The 24,466-nt window shown below is 43.9% G+C and overlaps 1 protein-coding gene across 1 annotated transcript in view; it reads right to left on the reverse strand.

Moving 5' to 3' along the window:
* Positions 1–5,766: 5,766 nt before the first annotated feature.
* MS4A14 (membrane spanning 4-domains A14) overlaps positions 5,767–24,466 on the reverse strand; it is a 28,612-nt gene continuing 9,912 nt past the window's right edge. The window contains exons 4-6 of the mRNA XM_005906420.3: positions 23,799–23,948; positions 19,290–19,388; positions 5,767–7,785 (exon numbers count right to left, since the gene is read on the reverse strand). Of these exons, the coding sequence (XP_005906482.1) occupies positions 5,767–7,785; positions 19,290–19,388; positions 23,799–23,948 (2,268 nt within the window). The remainder of the gene's footprint in view (positions 7,786–19,289; positions 19,389–23,798; positions 23,949–24,466) is intronic.

The raw sequence follows: 24,466 nt of genomic DNA on the forward strand, positions 1-24,466 counted from the left end.
AATCAAGAGAATTCCAGGAAAACATCTACCTCATCTTCATTGACTATGCTATAAAGACTTTGACTGTGTGGATCACAACAAACTGTGGAAAATTCTTCAAGAGATGGGAATACCAGACCATCTGACCTGCCTCCTGAGGACACTGTATCCAGGTCAAGAAGCAACAGTTAGAACCAGACATAGAACAACAGACTGGCTGAAAATTGGGAAAGGAGTACTTCAAGGCTGTGTATTGTCACCCTGCTTATTTAACCTATATGCAGAGTACATCAGGGGAAATGCCAGGCTGGATGAAGCACAGCTGGAATCAAGATTGCTGGGAGAAATACAATAACCTCAGATATGCAGATGATACCATCCTAGTGGCAGAAAGCAAAGAGAAACTAAAGAGCCTCCTGATGAAGATGAAAGAGAAGAAATGGCTTAAAATTCAGCATTCAAAAAACTAAGGTCATGGCATCCAGTCCCATAACTTCATGGCAAATAGATGAGAAATAATGGAAACAGTGAGAGACTTTATTTTCTTGGGCTCCAAAATCACTGCAGATGGTGACTGCAGCCATGAAATGAAAAGAAGCTTGCTCCTTGGAAGAAAAGCTATGACCAACCTAGACAGCATATTAAAAAGCAGAGACATTACTTTGCCAACAAAGGTCCATCTAGTCAAAGCTATGGTTTTTCCAGTAGTCATGTGTAGATGTGAGAGTTGGACTATAAAGAAAGCTGAGCACAGAATTGATGCTTTTGAACTGTGGTGTTGGAGAAGACTCCTGAGAGCTCCTTGGAGTGCAAGGAGATCCAACCACTCCATCCTAAAGGAGATCAGTCCTGAATATTCGTTGGAAGGACTGATGCTGAAGCTGAAGCTCCTATACTTTGGCCACCTGATGTGAAGAACTGACTCGTTGGAAAAGCCCCTGATGCTGGGGAAGATTGAAGGTGGGAGGAGAAGGGGAGGACAGAAGATGAGATGGTTGGATGGCATCACCTACATGATGGACATGAGTTTGAGTAAGCTCTGGGAGTTGGTGATGGACAGGGAGGCCTGGCGTGCTGCAGTCCATGGGGTCGCAAAGAGTCAGACATGACTGAGTGACTGAACTGAACTGAACTACAACTCAACACTCCCACACACATGGGTGAGTGCAGGATAAAAGATGACAAGAACTCAATAGTTCAAGTAAGTGCAGTGAACCAGTGTCGGCGTCCTGGGTTTGATCTCGCGTCTCATCCACCGAAGATGCAACCGAGTGGGTGATACAAGTGAGCGGCATGTCACACTCTTGTCTTTGCAGCTTCAAAGACTTTTGAATGAGTCTATAATTACTTTAAAATGTAAAAAAAGAAAAACATCGCAGAGCTTGAATTGTAAAAAATGCATACTGAAGTATGAAATGTAGTAAAGTATGTGTGTGTATTCATTTTTGTTTCTGTGTTACAAAGTCATCCAGAAAAAAATGTTGTCATAACAGGAAAATCAATAAATATGTTATATATGGAGAAAGGGGGGGAAAGTTACTGGAATATGTGATTTTGTTTCTTGTTTTTGCTTTCTTAACAAAGGAGGACAGCAAGAGAGAGAAAGAAATGAGATATGAAGTGAAAGAGGGTCATGGAAAAAATCCCAGGACGGTGACAAAGCAATCCTGAGATGACAGCTGGGTGCCAGCGACGGAGCGTGAGCGGCCCGAACATCCCCAGTAGAAATGTCTTCAAAATGATGAAACTGATACAATTTGTAATATGAATCATTGTGTTAAGAGGACTTAGAAAAACTAGTGGAGAGTTTTGGGTTGAAAAGCAAGAAGAAAAAGAAAAACCATAATTCCAGGGGAAAAAAATCACTGTTCAAATTTAAAAAATAGTAAATAGTTCAGCTCTGATGGCATGTATTGTCATAAAGATGTAAACAGCATGTCTCTCTGACCAAAACCGCGAGCTTTTTAGAGAGCCCGGGGTGGAGATGTTCATGTACATATTGGTTGGGGTTTGGAAAAAAGTTAAATCTTGGTCTTCCATTGTGAGAAGACCAGTGTTTCTCCACTTTTTCACATCAAGGTATTCATAGAACATGATATTTTTCTGGTTCAGGCTGAAGAATCCCAGGGACGGGGGAGCCTGATGGGCTGCCATCTATGGGGTCGCACAGAGTCGGACACGACTGAAGTGACTTAGCAGCAGTAGCAGCAGCATGAATGCAATAAAATATCACACTCATGAATATGTTACCTTAAGTGACAGAAGGAACTTCACAGACAGTTACTGAGCTTACTTTACAACAGGGAGGTTGTCTTGGATTGTTTGAATGGGTTCAGTGTGATCACAGGACATCTTAAAAGCAGAAGTAGAAATTTGAGAAGGACTTCACAAGGTGGGGTGCCATTGCCTTCTCCGTTATTGTATTCATAGTCCTGGAAATTAGGCCGTGGGATTTTCTTGGGGGCCATAATTCTATCATACCCTTGACGGGTGATAAGGGGAGAAGGACTTTGACTTCAAACCGCTGCTGGCCTGAAGGTGGACGGAACCACATGGGAAGAAATGCAAGTGGCTTTTAGGAGCAGAGAGTGGCCCCTGGCGGACAGACAGCAAGGACACAGGGACTCACACCCACAGCTGCGAGTCACTGGTTTCTTCCAGTGATAAACGAGCTTGGAAGAAAATCCCAAGCCTCAGAACCACGGATCTGGCCAGTGCCCTGATTGTAGCTGCCGGAGACCCTGAGCAAGTGTTGTTCTTCAGTCCCTAGGTCGTGCCCGACTCTTTGCCACCCTGTGGACAGCAGCACGCCGGGCTCCTCTGTCCTTCTCCATCTCCCAGAATTTGCTCCGATTCATGTTGATAGAGCCGATAATGCTATCTGATCTGATCCTCTGCTGCCGCCTCCCCTCCCGCCTTCAGTCTTTCCCATCAGAGTCTTTTCGGCTCTTCGAAGCAGGTGGCCCAAGTATGGCAGTAGGTAACATAACCCGACTTCTGACCAGTGGAAACTGGGAGAATGAATTTGTATTGTTTCAGACAGCTGTGTCTGTGGTAATTTGTTACATGTGCTGCGCTTTGCTTAGTCCCTCAGTCGTGTCTGACTCTTTGTGACCCCATGGACCGTAGCCAAGCATCTCTGTCCTTGGGGATTCTCCAGGTAGGAATACTGGAGTGGGTTGCCATGCCCTCCTCCAGTGAGTCTTCCCAACCCAGGGATGGGACCCAGGTCTCCTGCATTGCAGGCGGATTCTTTACCATCTGAGCTACCAGGGAAGCCCAAGAATACGGGACTGGGTAGCCTCTCCCTTCTCCAGGGGATAGGTAATACAAGGGGACAGCAGTTAGAGTTTTTTCCATTTTGAGCAAGATTCAAAGTATGTTGTTTTTTGTTGTTGTTGTTGCCTGAGCAACTCTTATTCAGAATAATTTCTGTGACCAATAATTCCATCTTTCCTCAGCCTAGTACCATAAAAGGTTTCCCTCTTAGGTCACAGTCCAGCTGAATGTTTAGCAATGGGTTTAATCTGTGCAGCTACTTATGGACAATGCTCAGTTCTCTGCAGAGCTCAGCCTCTTCTGGGCCCTGGCTTCTCTCCATCTGACCAGGACAAGAGAGAAAGAAGAGATCGTGAGAATAATACAGGCCATTTGGAGTCAAGCCTGGAAGTGGGAGCGTCACCTCATCAGCACTCCACCGGTGATGGCCACCTTCCCACCTACTAGCTCTGGGATGTTCAGTCGAGCAAATTAAAGTGCACTTGTGAACAACCAGCTCGTTTTTCCCGAGGTTTCTGGGCAACTGTGGGTATAAGGTAGTAGCATCAGAAAATCGGGTCTTCCCAATATTACCGCCCCAAAAAAACCACAATAACGATTCTAGGAGAAACGTATGTTTAAAATAGGTAGTAAGAAAACCCTTGGATTGCCTTTAAGCAAATCATAAATGCCCTGGTTCCCTTCCTCCTTCCGCACCTTGTCTTTATAAACAGCTGCTTCACACAGCGACACTCCTTTATTGGCTCCTACACGCACTGGTTCTGTCAACAGCACACCCAGATTCACTGCTGGGCTGGTGTCAGTATCTCAGAAAGGGGAAGCAAGGGGAGCACTTGGCCTCTCCAGCAGCTGGCAGAGAGGGAGCATGCCCTTTCCCAGGTGGATTTTCATCTTGCTTTTACCCTGAGATTCTTCAGCAGCAGCCCGGCCTGCCCAGTCCCCGGGGGTCGGCAGGGAGAGGAAGAGCTGGCATTTCTCTGGGTGACCAGTGGCAACTCTCCACCCTCCACCTGCCCAAGGACTGGGTTGAATTAGAAAAATTCCAGGTTTTTTTTTTTTTTTTTTTGTATCGATGTAGAAACTCTGTTTTCTCCCTAAGACAATATTTTTGCAGCTGTTTGAAGTTCATATATTTTTCTCTACTGCAGAGCTTACACAAAATTAAAGAAGAATGTTAATGTTCAATTTTTATTATCCTGTATTTAAAGGTGTTTTTTTTTTTTTTGCAGATCTATTTGCTAATGGACCAAAAAAAATTAGTATTCCCAGCCAAAAAAAAGCACACAGCCAGTCTCTCCAGCTCTGTGTATCACTGCCCTACTGCATGTAATTTCACTCGCCTCTCGGTGAAGGCTCCAAGCTCATGTTTATGTTTTTACACATAATTTATTGAATCCCTACTAGAAGGATCCTTTGTGCAGAGTCCTGTAGAAGACATAGATACAGCACAATCTTGGGGTATTCATAAGAATACGAGAGAACTATGAGAGTGTCTGTGATTTCAAAAAAGAAGGAAGTTGAAGAGATACTCCTGAAATACTATTTAAACTTCTTGAAATAGAAAAAGGAAAAAAAATGCAGACACCAACAAGGGTGATGTCTTAATTTTTCCCGCTAATAAATATTAGCGGGAAAAATGCTGGTGAATAACCCCAAATGTATCAAACACAGTTTAAGGAGAAAGAAGATTGCAAATGTAATCAGGCTTGGAGGATGGAGGGCAACTGATGGCTTGTGATCACAGTTTCCTTTGACCACTGAGGGTGACACTGTATGTCATGAGTTTATTAAATTAGAAGGGGCGAGCAGAGCCATATGACGGGCAGTAGAGCTTCACGCAATTCATGAGTCTGTCATAATTTCTACTGTGACTTCTGCATCTCTTCCCTTCCCTGCCTCTTACTTCCCTGTCTCTAGGTATGTTTTATTCTCTCTCTCGCTCTCCACCACGTTCTGTACTCACTGCCACATCCTACCTCATTAATTGAACAAAGTCCATATCCTCAACATATATTTAGATTTGGAGCGGGGAGTAAGTTGGGTGATTGGAAACAGCAAAACAGGGTCATGGTGGGATTGATTTTTATTCCTTGCCAACTCTTTCGGTCCTTGAGCCCTTAGGGAGCTGCGTAGACTTCTTCCTGGTTGACTTACTGAGCTCCTGTAATACACAAAGGTGAAGGCAAAACATGTTAGCACCATGGAAGAGTAAGTCCATTAAATATTAAGCTGTAAAAAGAATTAGTGATCATAAACTGAGACACTAACCTTGATAACAGAGTTTAAATGTGAATTATTTCTTCACCCCCAGAAAGTTCTGATATAGTATTAATATTTGTTGTCATTTTATTATAATTAAGGACATGTCCTTTGAGTGTTTTGCTTGCCCTTTGTTTTCTGGTGAGTAAATAAGGTAGTAACCACACCTGCACACAGACGTTGGAGATTGCTTTTCCCTAATTTGGTTCCAAAATCAGGAGTGGTGCAGTGTGTGGGAGAGTCTGCACATTAGCCCAAGTCTTCAGATTGCTGTCTTTCTTTTGAGCCACAGGAGGTGGAAGCTAAAGACTGGCCTTCTTTGCATACAGTGGAGCAAGTTGATGTGTCTTGTTTCACATCTTGCTCTGAATTTTTATTGGACATATAGGCGTGATATGTGTCTTGTACTGAGCTTTGGTAGGAAGAACAGTTAGAATCTGGTTTTATGTCTTCTAATTGCAGGTCAGTTGGGCTTTGACTTTTTCCGCAACTCGTGTCCTCTGACTTGATGCCCCTTGTTTGCACAGCATCTGTTTCCATTTCTTGTTTTTGACTTCCTGTGGATTGAAGTTCTTGTACTGAGCTTTGGTAGGAGAAACAGTTAAAATCTGACTTCGCGTCTTCTGATTGCAAGTCACTTGGAGTCTGGCTTTTTCCACAACTCGTATCCTCTGACTTGATGTCCCTTGTTTGCACAGCATCTGTTTCCATAACTTCTTTTTGGATTCCTGCAGATTGAAGGTCTTGTTGGTCTTTATTTTGGTGCTGACTGTCTTGTAGAACATCTTGGGACTGTTCATCTAGGTCAGCTGGAATAGTGGCGTGCAGAGTCTGGGTTTCCTGGAATAGAGACCTCTGCTTCCGGGATTCTTTCACTTGCAGATCTTGGGTTTGCCAGGCCTGGAAGTCCCAATTTTGGGAATGCTGCATTTCAAGTTGCCGTTCTCGTTTCTCCCATTCTTTGCTTTTCCAGTCCTGAGTTCTCCATTCTTGGGATTGTTGTCCTAAAGATTGCCAGGTTTGGACTTTCCTGTCTGGAGACTGCCAGTCATGGTACTCCTGGATTTGCATATCCTGGTAGAGCTGCCTCGGGGGTTTCTCCTCTTGGATTCGCAGGTTCTCAGCTTGCTGGTCTGGGAGTTGCAGTATGGTTTGACTAACTTGGACTTCCTTATCTATGAATTGCTTTTTTGGAGAGAGCCAGCTTTTGATGTGCTTGTCTAGGGATTTCCTCCTTGGGTGTGGTTGGTCTTGAATGTACACGTCAAGGGCTTTCTGTTTTGCACACAGACAGCCTTTGCTTTGCTGCAGTTGGGAATGCTGCTTTGATGGTCTCCTGCTCTGAAGTTCCTCCTCAGGTTTCCATTCTTCGGTCATTAACATGACTTCCGATTTAATGTCTTGATACGATAAATGCACAGCTCTCTGTTCTTTAGATTGGATGTCGTGTAGTTGAAAATCCAGAGACCGTCGATCTAGGTGTTGCATATTAGAGGACTGCACAGAAAGTAACGACGTGGCTCCAAATGGTATGGCTTGTAATGGCAGGGCTTGTCTTTGGAAAGCAAGGTCTTGGGCAGGCATGTCTGGGGATGGTAGGTAGTCAGATAGCATGTCATGGGATTGTGTATTTTGCAGTGGTATGCCCTGGGATTCCTTGTCTTGGGATGTAATTCCATGAGACTCTGTGACATGAGATGTTGATGCTTCAGATAGCAAGTCTTGTTCTGGTGAAGTTTCGGCTCTCGGAGCTTGGTATGGCAAGTCTTGGGGTGGTAAATCGTGGACACTTTTTACAGAATAAGATGGAAAAAGTTGGAGTTTTGAGGCTTGGTCCTGCAACAGTGGAGGTTTCTCTTCTGGGGATTGTGAGATAGCAGCTTGTAGGTCTTCGTCTTTAAGTGGTTCAGTATTCATCATGATTTCTGAGGACTTTTGCTCTAGAATGGGAGGCGAATGTTTCACCTCCACTTCTTCTCCATAAAGGCTTAAAGTTTGAGGGACATATTTCTGTCGTTCATCTTCCATAAACAGAGAAGATGTGTTGAAACTATTACTGCCTCTCCTGCCTGCATGTTGGAAGGTAAACTGATTTTTTGTGACTCTTAACTTGAAGAATGAATAGCCTCCAAAGAAAACAGGTTTTATGTTTGTCGTTGAATCAGCACTAGTAGACTCTTCTTGTAGCTCAAATTGTATGACGGCATTTTCGTCAGGAACAGATAGTTCACTCTCTTGAGTAACATCCGAAGGCAAGAAAAACACAATCTATAAAACCAAAGGGTGAGGGAAACAATAGAACAGAATCATCTTTGACATTATTTTCTTCTTGTAGTCCCAAATTATTTTTCCTCTCTCCCTTAAGATAGTATACAGGAAGCAAAATCTACAGGAGGAATCAGAAAACAAACCCAAGACTGCTTTTACCATCAACTCATTAGTTTTGCTTATTTATATTTACTTTTTGTAAATTTGTTTTTTGGCCACGCCACACGGCATATATGTGGTCTTAGCTCCCCGACCACGGATAGAACGCATGCCTCCTGAAGTGAAGCTTAAACACTGGACCACCGGGAAGTCCCAACTCACTAGTTTTTTGTTTGTTTGTTTTATGGACAAGTCTTCAGCCTCTATTGTCTCATCTATTGAAGAGGGGAGTTTATTGAGATTGTCTGGGATTAGTCTTCCCATACTTAGGATTTGGCTCAGATGGTAAAGAATCTGCCTGTGGTGCAGGAGACCAGGGTTCGATCCCTGGGTCAGGAAGATCCCCTGGAGATGGGAATGGCTACCCACTCCAGTATTCTTGCCTGGAGAATCCCATGGGCAGAGGAGCCTGGTGGGCTATAGTCCATGGGGCCGCAAAGAAGTGGGACCTGACTGAGGGACTAACACTTTCACTTTCTAAGATATTTTAAGTTATCTACTCAATATTCATATATTCAGGTTTATAATGATTATTGCCAAATTCAGACTTAAATTGAAGAAAGTAGGGAAAACCACTAGACCATTCATGTATGACCTAAATCAAATCCTTTATGATTATACAGTGGAAGTGAGAAATAGATTTAAGGGCCTAGATCTGATAGATAGAGTGCCTGATGAACTATGGAATGAGGTTCGTGACATTGTACAGGAGACAGGGATCAAGACCATTCCCATAGAAAAGAAATGCAAAAAAGCAAAATGGCTGTCTGGGGAGGCCTTACAAATAGCTGTGAAAAGAAGAGAAGTGAAAAGCAAAGGAGAAAAGGAAAGATATAAACATCTGAATGCAGAGTTCCAAAAAATAGCAAGAAGAGATAAGAAAGCCTTCTTCAGCGATCAATGCAAAGAAATAGAGGAAAACAACAGAATGGGAAAGACTAGGGATCTCTTCAAGAAAATCAGAGATACCAAAGGAACATTTCATGCAAAGATGGGCTCGATAAAGGACAGAAATGATATGGACCTAAGAGAAGCAGAAGATATTAAGAAGAGATGGCAAGAATACACAGAAGAACTGTACAAAAAAGATCTTCACGACCCAGATAATCACGATGGTGTGATCACTGACCTAGAGCCAGACATCCTGGAATGTGAAGTCAAGTGGGCCCTAGAAAGCATCACTATGAACAAAGCTAGTGGAGGTGATGGAATTCCAGTTGAGCTATTCCAAATCCTGAAAGATGATGCTGTGAAAGTGCTACACTCAATATGCCAGCAAATTTGGAAAACTCAGCAGTGGCCACAGGACTGGAAAAGTCAGTTTTCATTCCAATCCTAAAGAAAGGCAATGCCAAAGAATGCTCAAACTACCGCACAATTGCACTCATCTCACACGCTAGTAAAGTCATGCTCAAAATTCTCCAAGCCAGGCTTCAGCAATATGTGAACCGTGAACTTCCAGATGTTCAAGCTGGTTTTAGAAAAGGCAGAGGAACCAGAGATCAAATTGCCAACATCCGCTGGATCATAGAAAAAGCAAGAGAGTTCCAGAAAAACATCTATTTCTGCTTTATTGACTATGCCAAAGCCTTTGACTGTGTGGATCACAATAAACTGTGGAAAATTCTGAAAGAGATGGGAATCACAGACCACCTGACCTGCCTCTTGAGAAATCTGTATGCAGGTCAGGAAGCAACAGTTAGAACTGGACATGGAACAACAGACTGGTTCCAAATAAGAAAAGGAGTTCGTCAGGGCTGTATATTGTCACCCTGTTTATTTAACTTATATGCAGAGTACATCATGAGAAATGCTGGACTGGAAGAAACACAAACTGGAATCAAGATTGCCAGGAGAAATATCAATAACCTCAGATATGCAGATGACACCACCCTTATGGCAGAAAGTGAAGAGGAACTAAAAAGCCTCTTGATGAAAGTGAAAGTGGAGAGTGAAAAAGTTGGCTTAAAGCTGAACATTCAGAAAACGAAGATCATGGCATCTGGTCCCATCACTTCATGGGAGATAGATGGGGAAACAGTGGAAACAGTGTCAGACTTTATTTTTCTGGGCTCCAAAATCACTGCAGATGGTGATTGCAGCCATGAAATTAAAAGATGCTTACTCCTTGGAAGGAAAGTTATGACCAACCTAGATAGCATATTCAAAAGCAGAGACATTACTTTGCCAACAAAGGTTCATCTAGTCCAGGCTATGGTTTTTCCTGTGGTCATGTATGGATGTGAGAGTTGGACTGTGAAGAAGGCTGAGTGCCGAAGAATTGATGTTTTTGAACTGTGGTGTTGGAGAAGACTCTTGAGACTCCCTTGGACTGTAAGGAGATCCAACCAGTCCATTCTGAAGGAGATCAGCCCTGGGATTTCTTTGGAAGGAATGATGCTAAAGCTGAAACTCCAGTACTTTGGCCACCTCATGCGAAGAGTTGACTCATTGGAAAAGACTCTGATGCTGGGAGGGATTGGGGGCAGGAGGAGAAGGGGACGACAGAGGATGAGATGGCTGGATGGCATCACTGACTTGATGGACGTGAGTCTGAGTGAACTCCGGGAGTTGGTGATGGACATGGAGGCCTGGCGTGCTGCGATTCATGGGGTCGCAAAGAGTCGGACGTGACTGATCTGATCTGATCTATTAGATGAACTGGACGCTCAAGATCATAGTCAAATGTGGGTTTTTCCCTATAATTGTGCTCAGAATTATAGATAGGTCAAGATATAAATGGATAACAGCACAGTCTATCAAATGCTATTACAGAACTAGGTACTATGTGCTTCACGAGAATGTACAAGATGAGCTAATTCTGAGAGCTGGCAAAGGGTTCACTGAAGAAGAGACATTGGTCTGTGTCCTGATGGATGAACAGAGATTCCTTGGGTATAAAGTAAGATGAAGGAAGAAAGGAACCAAAGTCCAGGGAGCGGGAAGAGTGGATACAAGAACATAAGGCGGGGGTGTAGCGAGTGTGATGGCCGGTGGCGCGCAGTTAGATACTGTCAGATGGTGTGTAGGTCCTGAGAACCGAATGTGAACATAAGGCGGGGGTGTAGCGAGGGTGACGGCCGGTGGCCAGCAGTTAGATACTGTCAGATGGTGTGTAGGTCCTGAGAACCGAATGTGAACATAAGGCGGGGGTGTAGCGAGGGTGACGGCCGGTGGCCAGCAGTTAGATACTGTCAGATGGTGTGTAGGTCCCGGGAGCCGAACGTGTCCTTTCAGAGCCGCACGTTGAAACCTCATTGCCCATGTGTGGGGTTGAGAGTTAGAATCTGGCAGGTGATTGGGCCATGACTGTGAAGCCCTCGTCAGTGAGATCTGTGCCTGGTGAAAGAGCCCTGTGATTTGTCCTTTCTTCCATGAGAAGCCTGCCGTCCGTGGACCAAGAAGCGGGTCCTCACTAGACCCGGAACCTGCTAGCACCCTGATCTTGGCCTTCCCAGAACCATGGAAATACATTTTTATCCTTTAAACTACCCAGTATTTAGTACGGGGATTCACAAGTGCTCAGTGGTAAAGAATCCACCTGCCAAAGCAGGAGCCACACAAGACGCAGGTTTGATCCCTGGGATGGGAAGATCCCCTGGAGGAGGAAATGGCAACTTGGCCCAGAATTCTTGCCTGGAAAGTTCCATGGACAGAGGAGCCTGGTGGGCTGCAGTCCATAGAATCACAGAGTCAGACATGGAACGAGTGTGGAGCACACGTGAGTTCACACACATCTTTACCACAGCATCCCAGCTAGGTCAGGACAAAATCTGTTACCAAGAAATGGGATTGCTGCTGTAACCAATACCCAAAGATGCAGAAGCAGATTTGGAACTGGGTAATGAGTAGAAGCGGGACAAGCTTTGAGGGGCATGCTAGAAAAGGCTTATATTATTGTGAATGAACTGTTAGGGACAATTTCCGTGAGAGCCCAGGAAGAAAAAAGGAGAGCTGTGGAGAAAACTTCTGTCTTAGAGAACACCTTAGTAATCTTGAATGAAGTGCTGGTGGAAATATGGATGATAAAAGTCACTGATGAGGTCTCAGACAGAAATGAGGAAAATGTCATTGGAAACCAGAAGGCGGTGATCTTGGTATAAAGTGGCTAGGAACATGGCTGAACTGTGTTTATGTTCTAGTATTCTGTGGAAGATAGAACTTGTAAGCAATGAAGTTTAACTGAAGCTATGTCTAGGTGAAGTGTTGAAGGTGAGGCTTGACTTCTACAGACAGCTTATGCTATAATGTGAGAAGATAAAAATGATGTAAGGATGGAATTATTAAGCCAAAAGGAAGTGGGACTCTATGGTGTGGAAAATTCTCAGTCCATTTGTATTACAAAAAAAATGAGAACATTTAAGAGTAGATCAAGTGGGGACTTCCCCTGTGGTCCAGTGGTTAGGAGCCCACCTTCCAATGCCGAGGACACAGGTTTGATCCCCGGTCAGGGAACTAAGGTCCCGTGTGCCACAGAGCAGCTGGGCCTGTGTGCTCTGAAGCCCACATGCCACATCTAGAGAGCCCACACCCCGCAGCTGAAGAAGCCCATGAGCTGCAACAAAGACCCAGCCAGCCACCAAAAACAGGAGAGTGGGCCAAGTGACTGCTTTGATAAGGAAAGTATTGCGGATCCGCGATCTCACCAGCAGCCAGGAGCGATTCTCCAAGACAATGGAAGAATGACCCCCAGAGGCGTCCGAGATCCCCAGGGCTGCACTCCCACTGCAGACCCTGCGTGCAAGGGCCCCTGAAGAGTGGTTTCAAAGGATGGGACCAACTCCCAGGCTCAGGCAGAGTCAAGGTGCCCTCACCCCGTGCTGTGAGGTGGGGTCGAGGCCGAGGGCTGCTGCAGGCACTGTGCCCAGCAGACCCGCGGGGACATGGCCACCGCACCCTCGGTTTCAAAACACAGAGCCGCAGGCGCAGGACCCCAGGCCGGCAGCCACAGAGCCCCGGCGGGGAGTGGCCGCGGGGCCTTCCTGCTCAGCGGGGCTGAGGTCCTCCCAGTGTGCTTGGAAGACGGAGCATCAGGCCCAAGAGGACCATTCTTTCACCTTAAGCCTTAAATGGTTTGTGCTGTCAGGTCTGAGGCTTACTTGAGACCTAGTTGTCCTTCTTTCCCGTTTCTCCCTTAGGGAGTGGGAATGTGTATCCCATGCCCATTCCTTTGCTGTAGTTTGGAAGTTTGGTTTCATAACACGTTTGGTTTCACAGGTTTGCAGCTGGAGGGAATTTGCCTCCGGTTAAGCCATATCTTAACTCTCACCCATATTTAATTAAGATGATGTTTTAGCTGAGACTTTGGACTTAGACTTTGAAGTTGATGCTGTAACAATAAGGAACTTTTGGGGGCTACTAGGATAGAAAGGATGTATTTTTCATATGAAAAGGACATGAATTTGGGAGGGAGCAAGGATGGAAATTACTGACAAATAGATGGGGAAACAGTGGAAACAGTGAGACTTTATTTTCTTGGGCTCCAAAATCACTGCAGATGGTAACTGCAGCGATGAAATTAAAAGACGCTTGCTCTTTGGAAGAAAAGTTATGACCAACCTAGACATCATATTAAAAAGCAGACACAGTAGTACTTTGCCAACAGAGGTCCGTCTAATCAAAGCTACAGCTTTTCCAGTAGTCATGTATGGATAGCTGGACTATCAAGAAACCTGAGCACCAAAGAATTGATGCTTTTGAACTGTGGTGCTGGAGAAGACTCTTGAGAGTCTTTGGACTGTAAGGAGATCCAACCAGTCCATCCTAAAGGAAATCAGTCCTGGGTGTTCATTGGAAGGACTGATGTTGAAGCTGAAACTCCAATACTTTGGCCACCTGATGCGAAGAGCTGACTCATTTGAAAAGACCCTGATGCTGGGGAAGACTGAAGGCAGGAGGAGAGGGGACGACAGAGGATGATGCTCACTGACAATGAGCTTGAGCAAGCTCCGGGAGTTGGTGATGGACAGGGAAGCCTGGAGTGCTGCAGTCCACGGGGTCACAAAGAGTCAGACACGGCCAAGCGACTCAACTGAAGGATGGAAAGTAATTAATTTTCATATATTGAAAATTAATCTACAACGTGATTACATTTGGAGGTGTGGCCTTCGGGTGATAAATTATGTCATGAGAACCATGCCATCATGAATGGGGTTAACAATCTTATAAAAGAGACTTCAGAGGCCTCCCTGGCTCCTTCTGCCATATAAAGACACAGCGAGATATAAACCAGGACGTGGGCTCTTACTGGACCCAACCTCCTGGAACCTTGATCCTGGACTTACCAGCCTGCAGAGCTCCAAGAAATAAAACTCTGCTGTTTAAGTCACCCAGTCTGTTGTTGTTGTTTTTAATAGAAGCCTAAATGGATTAAGACACTAGGCTAGGAAATTTGGACTTTTCCTTATAGGCTTCCCCAGGACTCAGATGGTAAAGAATCTGCCTGCAATGAAGGGGACTTAGGTTTGATACCTGGGTTGGGAAGATCCCCTGGAGAAGGGAATGGTAACCCACTCCTGTTCTTGCCTGGAGAATTCCAGGGATGGGGGAGCCTGGTGGGCTACAGTGCACATGATCGCAAAGAGTCAGACACGACTGAGTGACTAACCCTTTCAGTTTCATTACAAACAAGTAAGATGTAGCCAGTGCTTCCCATTCCTTACAACTTATTTTTATTTGAGAGGAGTTGTCATTACAGACCAGTCTTCTGGGTTTTGTCAGCCTGTGTCCTTGTCTGAGGTCATCTATAGAGTCAGAAGAGACTACTGCTTCTATCTGATGAAGCAATTGGACCTCTAGGTGATTAAATGACCTCGCTGTGGTCACCCAGTGGCTGGATGACAGGCTAAAGCTGTGGCTGTCCACATTCTCACATTATCGTTCCCTACTCTTGCAATTTGTTTCCACACCTACACGTCATCCTTGTTGGAGGGCATTTATGTGAAGACAAATGGTACTTTAAGGCAGATGTCTGAATTTTTACTTATTCCCAAACTTCCATTTCGTTTGAATTATGATTCATTCATTTGTTAAAAGAGCAGTTTGGAGCCATGAATTATAGTTTACCTAGCTTTATTTAAGTGCGATGATTTTAATAAGTTTACTCATCCCTAATGTGGAGAAGGCAATGGCGACCCACTCCAGTACTCTTGCCTGGAAAATCCCATGGACAGAGGAGCCTGGTAGGCTCCAGTCCTTGGGGTCACGAAGAGTCAGACACGACTGAGCGACTTCACTTTCACTTTTCACTTTCCTGCATTGGAGAAGGAAATGGCAACCCACTCCAGTGTTCTTGCCTGGAGAATCCCCGGGACGGGGGAGCCTGGTGGGCTGCCGTCTATAGTGTCGCAGAGTCAGACAAGACTGACGCGACTTAGCAGCAGCAGCAGCGTCCCTAATAATAACTGAGATTACCAGGTGCTAAGCAAGGCTCCAAAGTCATGTCAGCTAGTTGTTATGACATCTGTATGAGGTTGTCATCCTTGTTTTATGACTTAAAGAGCTAGGCTCAGAGAGAGATTTTAAGTGATCCAACTAGTGTCAAGAGCTGTTAACTTGTGAACTTGGATTCATACGCTGAAGTAGAATTATAGGTCCTGTGCTTTCCTATACCTATGCTTCCTCGTACGAGCTACTTCAGTTATGCCTTACTTCAGAGTGGGTACGACCAAAGACTATAAGAAATCATGCTTTTAGGTACTGTGGTGGGCACCGTGGTGGGCACAGGAAACATTCAGAGTCCACTTCCTTTTCCTCTTGAGATCAGGGTGCATATTGCATCATAGCTTTAAATCTTCTATTGTAGCTTGCATATTGCAGAGCAATTACAAAGCTCTGTTCGTAGAATTAAATTGGATAGTTATTCAGTGTGAGCAGTTTGCTCCTAGAGTGTCCTGCAGAGCTTTATAACCTTCTGTACTCGTATCAGGAAAAGAGTGATGAATCAGGCATTTGGGCTCAGATAATAAAAGTGTTACATATGAGTTGAAACTTTACATTTATACTCATTTATAATAAAAGATTCTCTGCAAACTAGGGTAAATTTAGTCCATGAAAACCCTATAGGGTAACATCATATTTAAGGGTAAACTGTAACATTTTTTTACCCTAAGATTGGGAACAAAGAATGGTTGTGTATGTTCAGCATTCAAAATACGAAAAAATGTCCAGGAGGCTCTACACAGTTCAGTAAATCAAGAAAAATAAGGAATAAAATTTGTAAATAAAAGTGTCTTTACTGGGAAAATAGATGTCTATCTAGAAAATTCTAGGAAATCAGTAATAAAGCTACTAGAGTTACTAAGTTTTATAAAGTCATAGCATACCAATATATAAAAATAACTGCATTTCTCTTTCTAGGAATGGACATCTGGCAAGTAAAAATTTTAAATGCCATGTACAATAGCAAGAAAAAACATGAAATACTCAGGGGTGAATTTAACAAAATATGCATAAGATTTATACACTGAAAACTACAAACTATTGCTCAGAGAAATGAAAGGAAATATAAGAAAATGTAAACATATCACAGACATTTGTAAGAAGGCTAAATATTATGAGTAAGCAATTTTCTCCAGATCATTTATAAGTTCAATAGAGCTCCAATCAAAATCCAAGGAAGATTTTTGTAGGAACTGATAGTTTCTAAATCAAATCTGGAAATCTTGAACACCTAGAACAGCCAAAAAGTGTTTTGAAAAAGAACAAAGGAGATGTACACTGCTTGGTTTTAAGAATCACTCTTGAGAAGTCACAGGGAAGAAGGCAGAATAGGAAACTCCTGGAACCTGCCTATTCATCTGCGCAATACTCATACTGGCAGAAACTGAAGTAACTATTTTGAAATTCTGGAGTCTGTTTGAACACTTGAAGCTTCCAAAGGACCTCTTGGCTGCTAAACTGGCAAGTTATGTCAGCCAGTTTCAGCCTTCAGAACAGCAGTGAGCACTCATCTCTCACTCCCAGCCCCTGGCAGGAAGCTGGGAGACGACAACCCATGTCCCTAGTGTGACCTGCTGGAGTCGGGATGGGCAGTAAGGACCTTGTCTCCCAAATATCAGGTTTCCTGTTTTAATTGTAGGTCAGTGCTTCTCATCACTGAGGTGCAAGTGCAGAGGCTGGATGCCATTGTTTCAATCCATATTGGCTGAGGCAGCTTTGAGGGAAGCTACCCCTATCTTCAACTATTTTTGTTTTGATTTGATGTTCAGAAACAATTATGTATATGTGAAAATGTAGAAGCCCACCATACAGACCTGGAAAAGATGCATGCTGAGAAAAGTCCTGAGAAGCTCTTAAGCTTTCATCTCAGGCTGTTCTCTGGCACTGAGATGCTCGGCTGCTGCTGCTAAGTCACATCAGTCGTGTCCAACTCTGTGCAACCCCATAGACGGCAGCCCAACAGGCTCCTCTGTCCCTGGGATTCTCCAGGCAAGAATACTGGACTGGGTTGCCATTGCCTTCTCCAATGCATGAAAGTGAAAAAAGGGAAGTCGCTCAGTCATGTCCTACTCTTAGCGACCCCATGGACTGCAGCCTACCAGGCTCCTCCATCCATGGAATTTTCCAGGCAACAGTACTGGAGTAGGGTGCCATTGCCTTCTCCGCAGAGATGCTCTATGGCAATAAAAACAAACAAGCCCTCTCCCTGAGAAAACCCAAAGGAAAAGGGAGAGTCTGATTTCGAGAGTTCATACATTATAAGATTCAGATGTCTGGTTTCCAACAAAATAAATCTCAAGGTCTACAAAGAAACAGAAAAATGCGGTTTGTTCAGGGGTGGTGGTTGTTTATTCACTAAGTCATGTCCGACTCTTGCAACCCTGTGGACTGTAGCCCGCCATGCTCCTCTGCCTGTGGAATTCTCCAGGCAAGAATACTGGAGTGGGTTGCCAGTTCCTTCTGCAGGGAATCTTCCCAACCCAGGGATCAAACCCCGGTATCCTGCAGTGCAGGTGGATGGACTCCTTACTGACTGAGCCAACAAAATAAATGAGCAGAAATTGTACCTGAGGAACCCCATAATTCAGATATACTAGACAAAGACTTTAAAACAACTCAAAGACCCTAGAAGAGCTGAAGAAAATCATGTGCAAACATAGCAAAATGATATATGAACAAAATGAAGATATAAATAAGATATAAATTATAAAACAGAACCAAAATAATTTCTAGAGCTGAGAAATTTAATAAAAATGCACACCAGAGGGGTTCAGAAGTTGATCTGAGCAGGCAGAAGAAATAATAAATGAACTTGAAGATAGAACAATTGAAATCATTGGGTCTGAGGAACAGAAAGAAGAAATAGTTAAGAGAAGTGAACACAGCCTACGGGACCTGTGAGCTATGAACGAGCAGACCAACACACGCATTGCTGAGATCTCAGAAGAAAAAGAAAAAGAGGAAAAAATAATATTTAGAGAAATAATGACTGAAAATTTACCAAATCTGGTGAAGAATATTCATCTACAAATCTAAGAAGCTCAATGAACTTCAAACAGGATAAATCCAAAGGGATGCACACCAAAGCACATTTTAATTAAACTGTTGAAGCCAAAGACAGAGAATCTTTTAAACAGCAAAAGTGCCTCATCACATATGAGGAATCCTCAATTAGATTATTAATTTCTTTCATATGTAAAATAAAGATGCTTTAATAACTTAATTAAGATTAAGTTGTGTTAGGTGATTATAACAATAACATAGTGAACATTCGATAAATGTGGAGCTATAGTGATTATTATAAATACTATTGGTATCACGAGGGCCTCCCTGGTGGCTTAGAGGGTAAAGCATCTGCTTGCAATGCAGGAGACCCAGGTTCGATCCCTGGGTCAGGAAGATCCCCTGGAGAAGGAAATGGCACCCCACTCCAGTACTCTTGCCTGGAAAATTCCATGGACGGAGGAGCCTGGTAGGCTACAGTTCATGGGGTCACGAAGAGTTGGACACAACTGAGTGAGGACACATTACATTGGTATCACTTGAATAGTTTTCTTCCTCTTTGTTGAGGGGGTTGTTTCAGAGCTTTATGGCCCAGGTATAAGCACCTCATGTTACAATAATATGAATCCCCATTTAGTCTTGTTTTCCATATATTTTGACAGGGAGATAAGGAGTTATGTCTGAACAGAGATGACTATGTACAGCAGAGGAATAAAAAGCAACATGGTTTGTCTCCGAGCGTCGAGTGAACCATCAGTTTTAAGTTTGTCCCTCCTTGATCTTCCTAAACTTAGAAATTGTAATTCAGCCCCTGAGAATACAGCTCTGCTGACTTAATAGGCTAGAGGTCCCCTTGACGTGTCCCAGTAGGAATCCATACTCACAAACGTCATTGAACGCACCTCGTTTGAATTTGCCCAGCAGTTGCTTCTGAAGGAGGCGATGGTCACAGCGATGCTGAGCTCTGCTATGCTGATGATCAGTAAGACCGACAAAATTCCCTGTAAATAATGAAGATAAGTCTACGGCATTTGGAATGAAAGCTGTACCATTTCAAAGATATAAACCAAGGACCAGCACACGGTGTGACCAAGCACGGGAAAGCCCGCGTTTCAGATGCCTCTAGAACCGCAGTGACTGAACTGTTTTCATCCCATGTACGTCTTTCTGATGGGCCGGGACAGTGAACTCCAGTGCCTGTAGAGACCCCTGACAGCTGTCTCAGACAGGTGAAACAGGGCGGAGAAAGGCCAGAAGGGATATATCCCTCAGTGTCCATCACTCAGTCCCGGGCAACAGTTCCATGTGGGAACATGGGAACCTTGATGCCTCGTGTTCTCTCCTTTCCTAAGGCAGCTGAATCTACACACTGTTAATGTGAGACTTTCCAGGTATTTGTTCACTTCTGTGAACCAAATGGAACAGCCTTTGGGTCTGGCGTAGCCTATAATTGCCATTTTGCACACTCTGCTGTAAGGTGGCGTTTAGTTGCCTTAAAGCACGGAGAAGTGGCAGGGAATAGCATGATGTCCAAAAAGTTTAGCCTTTGGGAACAAGAAGAGCTGACTGCAGTTGGGTCCAATGTTACACTTAACCTTGGACAAGAGTCTGTCTAAATTTTGATTTCCCTGCAACACAGCCAAAAGTTTGAATATTCTCCTTTTGCTTTTTTTTTTTTTTTTTTTTTTTTTAAGAAAACCACAATGTATGCAGTGGAAAGGCTACCCACTCCAGGGTTCTGGCCTGGAGAATTCCATGGACTGTATAGTCCATGGGGCCACAAAGAGCTGGACACAACTGACTTTAACTTTCACTGTGAATTTGCCAGCTTCAGCTGGTGAGCAGGATGGGCTGACCTTGGTCTTTGTGGAACTTCCATCGTTGTAAGGGAGGCAGACAGTGACGGATAATTAGGCAATTATTTACTTCACTAAATTATCATAAGTGCTATGAAAAAACACTGGGGGCTACTATTAATATAACGGGAGACCTACCCTGGGTGGGCGGAGGTGTGATCAGGAAGGACCCCCTTAAAGAGAATGAGGAGGAGTTCAGCGGGTGGGTGGGAAAAGATAGGTGCTGGGCTGGGGAACATTTGAAGAAAGAAAACGTGGTCTAGAAAACTTAAAGAATTCTAGAAGGTGGAGAGGGCGGCATGCAGTGAGGATAAAGGCCTGGAATAATGCTAGAAGGTTAGGCCAGATAGATGTGTTAGAGTCTTATAAACCTAATAAAATTGGGTCTAAATTCTGTGTTTGACAGGAAGGCACTGCGTGATTCTGATCAGGTGTGTGTTTTTAAGTGACGACTAGCTGCAGTGTAGACGATGGATTGGTGTTCAGGGCAGAAGTCAGTCCAAGAGATGTGTAAAGCCCACTGTTCCTGGGTCTTTTTAGTTTGTTTTTGACCTTTGGGTTGTGCTCAGCAAGGAATTGTGGAGTGATATACGTAGGAGGTCTGGGAACAGAGTCTCCTGGATTCTGAAAGCAGGAGCTACTAATCCTCCAGTGCACACCTGTGCCGGGCAGGAGCAGAGTCCGCTGAATGCAGGAGCTACTAATCCTCCAGTGCACATCCGTGCCGGGCAGGAGCAGAGTCCGCTGAATGCAGGAGCTACTAATCCTCCAATCCTCCAATGCAGGAGCTACTAATCCTCCAACGCACATCTGTGCCGGGCAGGAGCAGAGTCCGTTCATCTGCGCACCTAACCTCAGAAGACAATTTCTTCCTGGTATTTGCTAATGTAATGCACGGTGGTGGCCTCCTGGGAAAAGGGATAAGGCTAATAGGGGAGCGTCACGTTCTTGGTCCAGTTAGGATTTTGTCTCTTACACTGTTTTCTGACTTTCCTTAGTAACCTTTTATGAGTCTAATTCTGTAATTTATTTCGGAACGCATCAGAGTGTACCAGGCTCACTTTAACGGGTAAACATGAGGATTACACAAGACCTCACATTCAGTCACTGATGGCTGTTTTCCTTCTTTATCAGAGGAGACAATTTCCCATGTTCCCACTTCACTTCTCTCCACCCAAGTCAAACCTCATTAGCATTTAAGGACAAAAGCCTTCAATATTTGACTGATTGGGATTGAATGAAAGCCGAAATTTGCTTAGCAATTGCTGACATGCATAAAAATAATGTCATTAAATACTTATTAGATTAATACTTAAAATAATCCCTATATTTTCTGGTAAAGATACGGTTCATCTCTTGTAATGTGTAAAACTCTATATATAATGATTTGTGCTCTAAAATTATTTAAAAAAACACTTTATTAAGTGCCTTAGACACTTTCTCCAACTATATTTAGCATTAACTGAGCAAACTTTTTCATGCAAAGATGGGCTCGATAAAGGACAGAAATGGTATGGACCTAACAGAAGCAGAAGATATTAAGAAGAGGTGGCAAGAATACACAGAAGAACTGTACAAAAAAGATCTTCATGACCAAGATAATCATGATGGTGTGATCACTCACCTAGAGCCAGACATCCTGGAATGTGAAGTCAAATGGGCCATCACTATGAACAAAGCTAGTGGAGGTGATGGGATTCCAGTTGAGCTATTTTAAATCCTGAAAGATGATGCTCTGAAAGTGCTGCACTCAATATGCCAGCAAATTTGGAAAACTCAGCAGTGGCCACAGGACTGGAAAAGGTCAGTTTTCATTCCAATCCCAAAGAAACGCAATGCCAAAGAATGCTCAAACTACTGCACAATTGCACTCATCTCACACGCTAGTAAAGTCATGCTCAAAATTCTCCAAGCCAGGCTTCAGCAATATGTGAACCGTGAACTTCCACATGTTCAAGCTGGTTTTAGAAAAGGCAGAGGAACCAGAGATCAAATTGCCAACATCCGCTGGATCATGGAAAAAGCAAGAGAGTTCCAGAAAAACATCTATTTCTGCTTTATTGACTATGCCAAAGCCTTTGACTGTGTGGATCACAATAAACTGTGGAAAATTCTGAAAGAGATGGGAATACCAGACCACCTGCCTCTTGAGAAACTTATATGCAGGTCAGGAGGTAACAGAACTGGACATGAACAACAGACTGGTTCCAAATAGGACAAGAATACGTCAAGGCTGTATATTGTCACCCTGCTTATTTGACTTATATGCAGAGTACATCATGAGAAATGCTGGGCTGGAAGAAGCACAAGCTGGAATCAAGATTGCCGGGAGAAATATCAATAACCTCAGATATGCAGATGATACCACCCTTATGGCAGAAAGTGAAGAGGAACTAAAAAACCTCTTGATGAAAGTGAAAGAGGAGAGCAGAAAAGTTGGCTTAAAGCTCAACGTTCAGAAAACGAAGATCATGGCATCCGGTCCCATCACTTCATGGAAAATAGATGGGGAAACAGCGGAAACAGTGTCAGACTTTATTTTTCTGGGCTCCAAAATCACTGCAGATGGTGATTGCAGCCATAAAATTAAAAGACACTTATTCCTTGGAAGGAAAGTTATGACCAATCTAGATAGCATATTCAAAAGCAGAGACATTACTTTGCCAACAAAGGTCCATCTAGTCCAGGCTATGGTTTTTCCTGTGGTCATGTATGGATGTGAGAGTTGGACTGTGAAGAAGGCTGAGCACCAAAGAATTGATGCTTTTGAACTGTGGTGTTGGAGAAAACTCTTGAGACTCCCTTGGACTGCAAGGAGATCCAACCAGTCCATTCTGAAGGAGATCAGCCCTGGGATTTCTTTGGAGGGAATGATGCTAAAGCTGAAACTCCAGTACTTTGGCCACCTCATGCGAAGAGTTGACTCATTAGAAAAGACTCTGATGCTGGGAGGGATTGGGGGCAGGAGGAGAAGGGGGCAACAGAGGATGAGATGGCTGGATGGCATCACGGTCTCAATGGAAATGAGTTTGGGTGAACTCCAGGAGTTGGTGATGGACAGGGAGGCCTGGCATGCTGCAATTCATGGGTTCAAAAAGAGTCGGATACGACTGAACGGCTGAACTGAACTGAGCAAACTTTTTAGATCATTCTATTCCTTGATAAGACCAATAAGGTAAAATCGAATCCAATCCCTGTCAACACTAATAGGAAGAGCTAAATCCTATTGGCCCTTACACTGTGCCGAGTCATGCTCTGGTGTATGTGATCGTCATAATACACCAGTGGGCTATCTTATCGTCTTCATTTTTCAAATGAGGAAAATGGAGGCTTGGAGAAGATGAAATACTAGGCTAAGGTCACAAGCTTATAAGTGACAAAACCAGAAGTCAAGTCCAGACTCTATGGCTCTTGAGTCACACTAGCTCTTCTCAACAGTGAGCTCAAATGCTGAGGCAACCTCGATCATAGGCGTCTAAATGAATGAGTCGATGCACCATGAACATTGTTCACACAAGATGATACAGACTCACTGCCCAGAACGAAACCACTTACATTGTAAAGGACTCTACCTATCACGCATATTCCTTCAAGGGAAGGCCCTTGGCAGTACTTGTGTTGGTATCTGTAGCTGATGATGGTGAGAATGATTCCAGCCACTGCGACCACAGAACTGATAACATTCAGGCCCGTGACACCTTGTCCCTGGAAAATAGTTTAAAAAATAACAACAAAATAAATAAACACTTTGAAAGAATTTCCTTGTGCTTTTATCTTTCCCCGTAACCCTCAGGGAGGAGTTGCTCCATCAGTATCCTGAATTCATCAAAGTCATAGGCCAGGCCAAGTTTTAGAATGAGCCAGGGAGCTAAGGAAGCAATCCGGGAAGGCAGGGGTGCTCTGTAGTTGGGTGCGTATTCAGCTGGGTCTGACTCTTTGCAACCCCATGGACTGTAGCCCACCAGACTCCTCTGTCCATGGGATTTTTCCAGGCAAGGTTACCGGCATGGGTTGCTATTTCCTATTCCAGGGCATCTTCCTGACCCAGGGATCGAACCTGCATCTCTTGTGTCTCTTACAGTGGCAGGCGGATTCTTCACCACTGCACCATCTAGGAAGCCCCTGGGGTGCTCTGTGGTTAATGCTAAAGAAAACGTCCTTTCTATCCTAATGTGTCATCTTTCATAATCTATAAGCAGAATTGTGTGCTAGAGAGTATCTTG

The sequence above is a fragment of the Bos mutus genome, chromosome 15 (genome assembly GCF_027580195.1).
Source record: "Bos mutus isolate GX-2022 chromosome 15, NWIPB_WYAK_1.1, whole genome shotgun sequence".
In the NCBI taxonomy this organism is placed as follows: Eukaryota; Metazoa; Chordata; class Mammalia; order Artiodactyla; family Bovidae; genus Bos; species Bos mutus.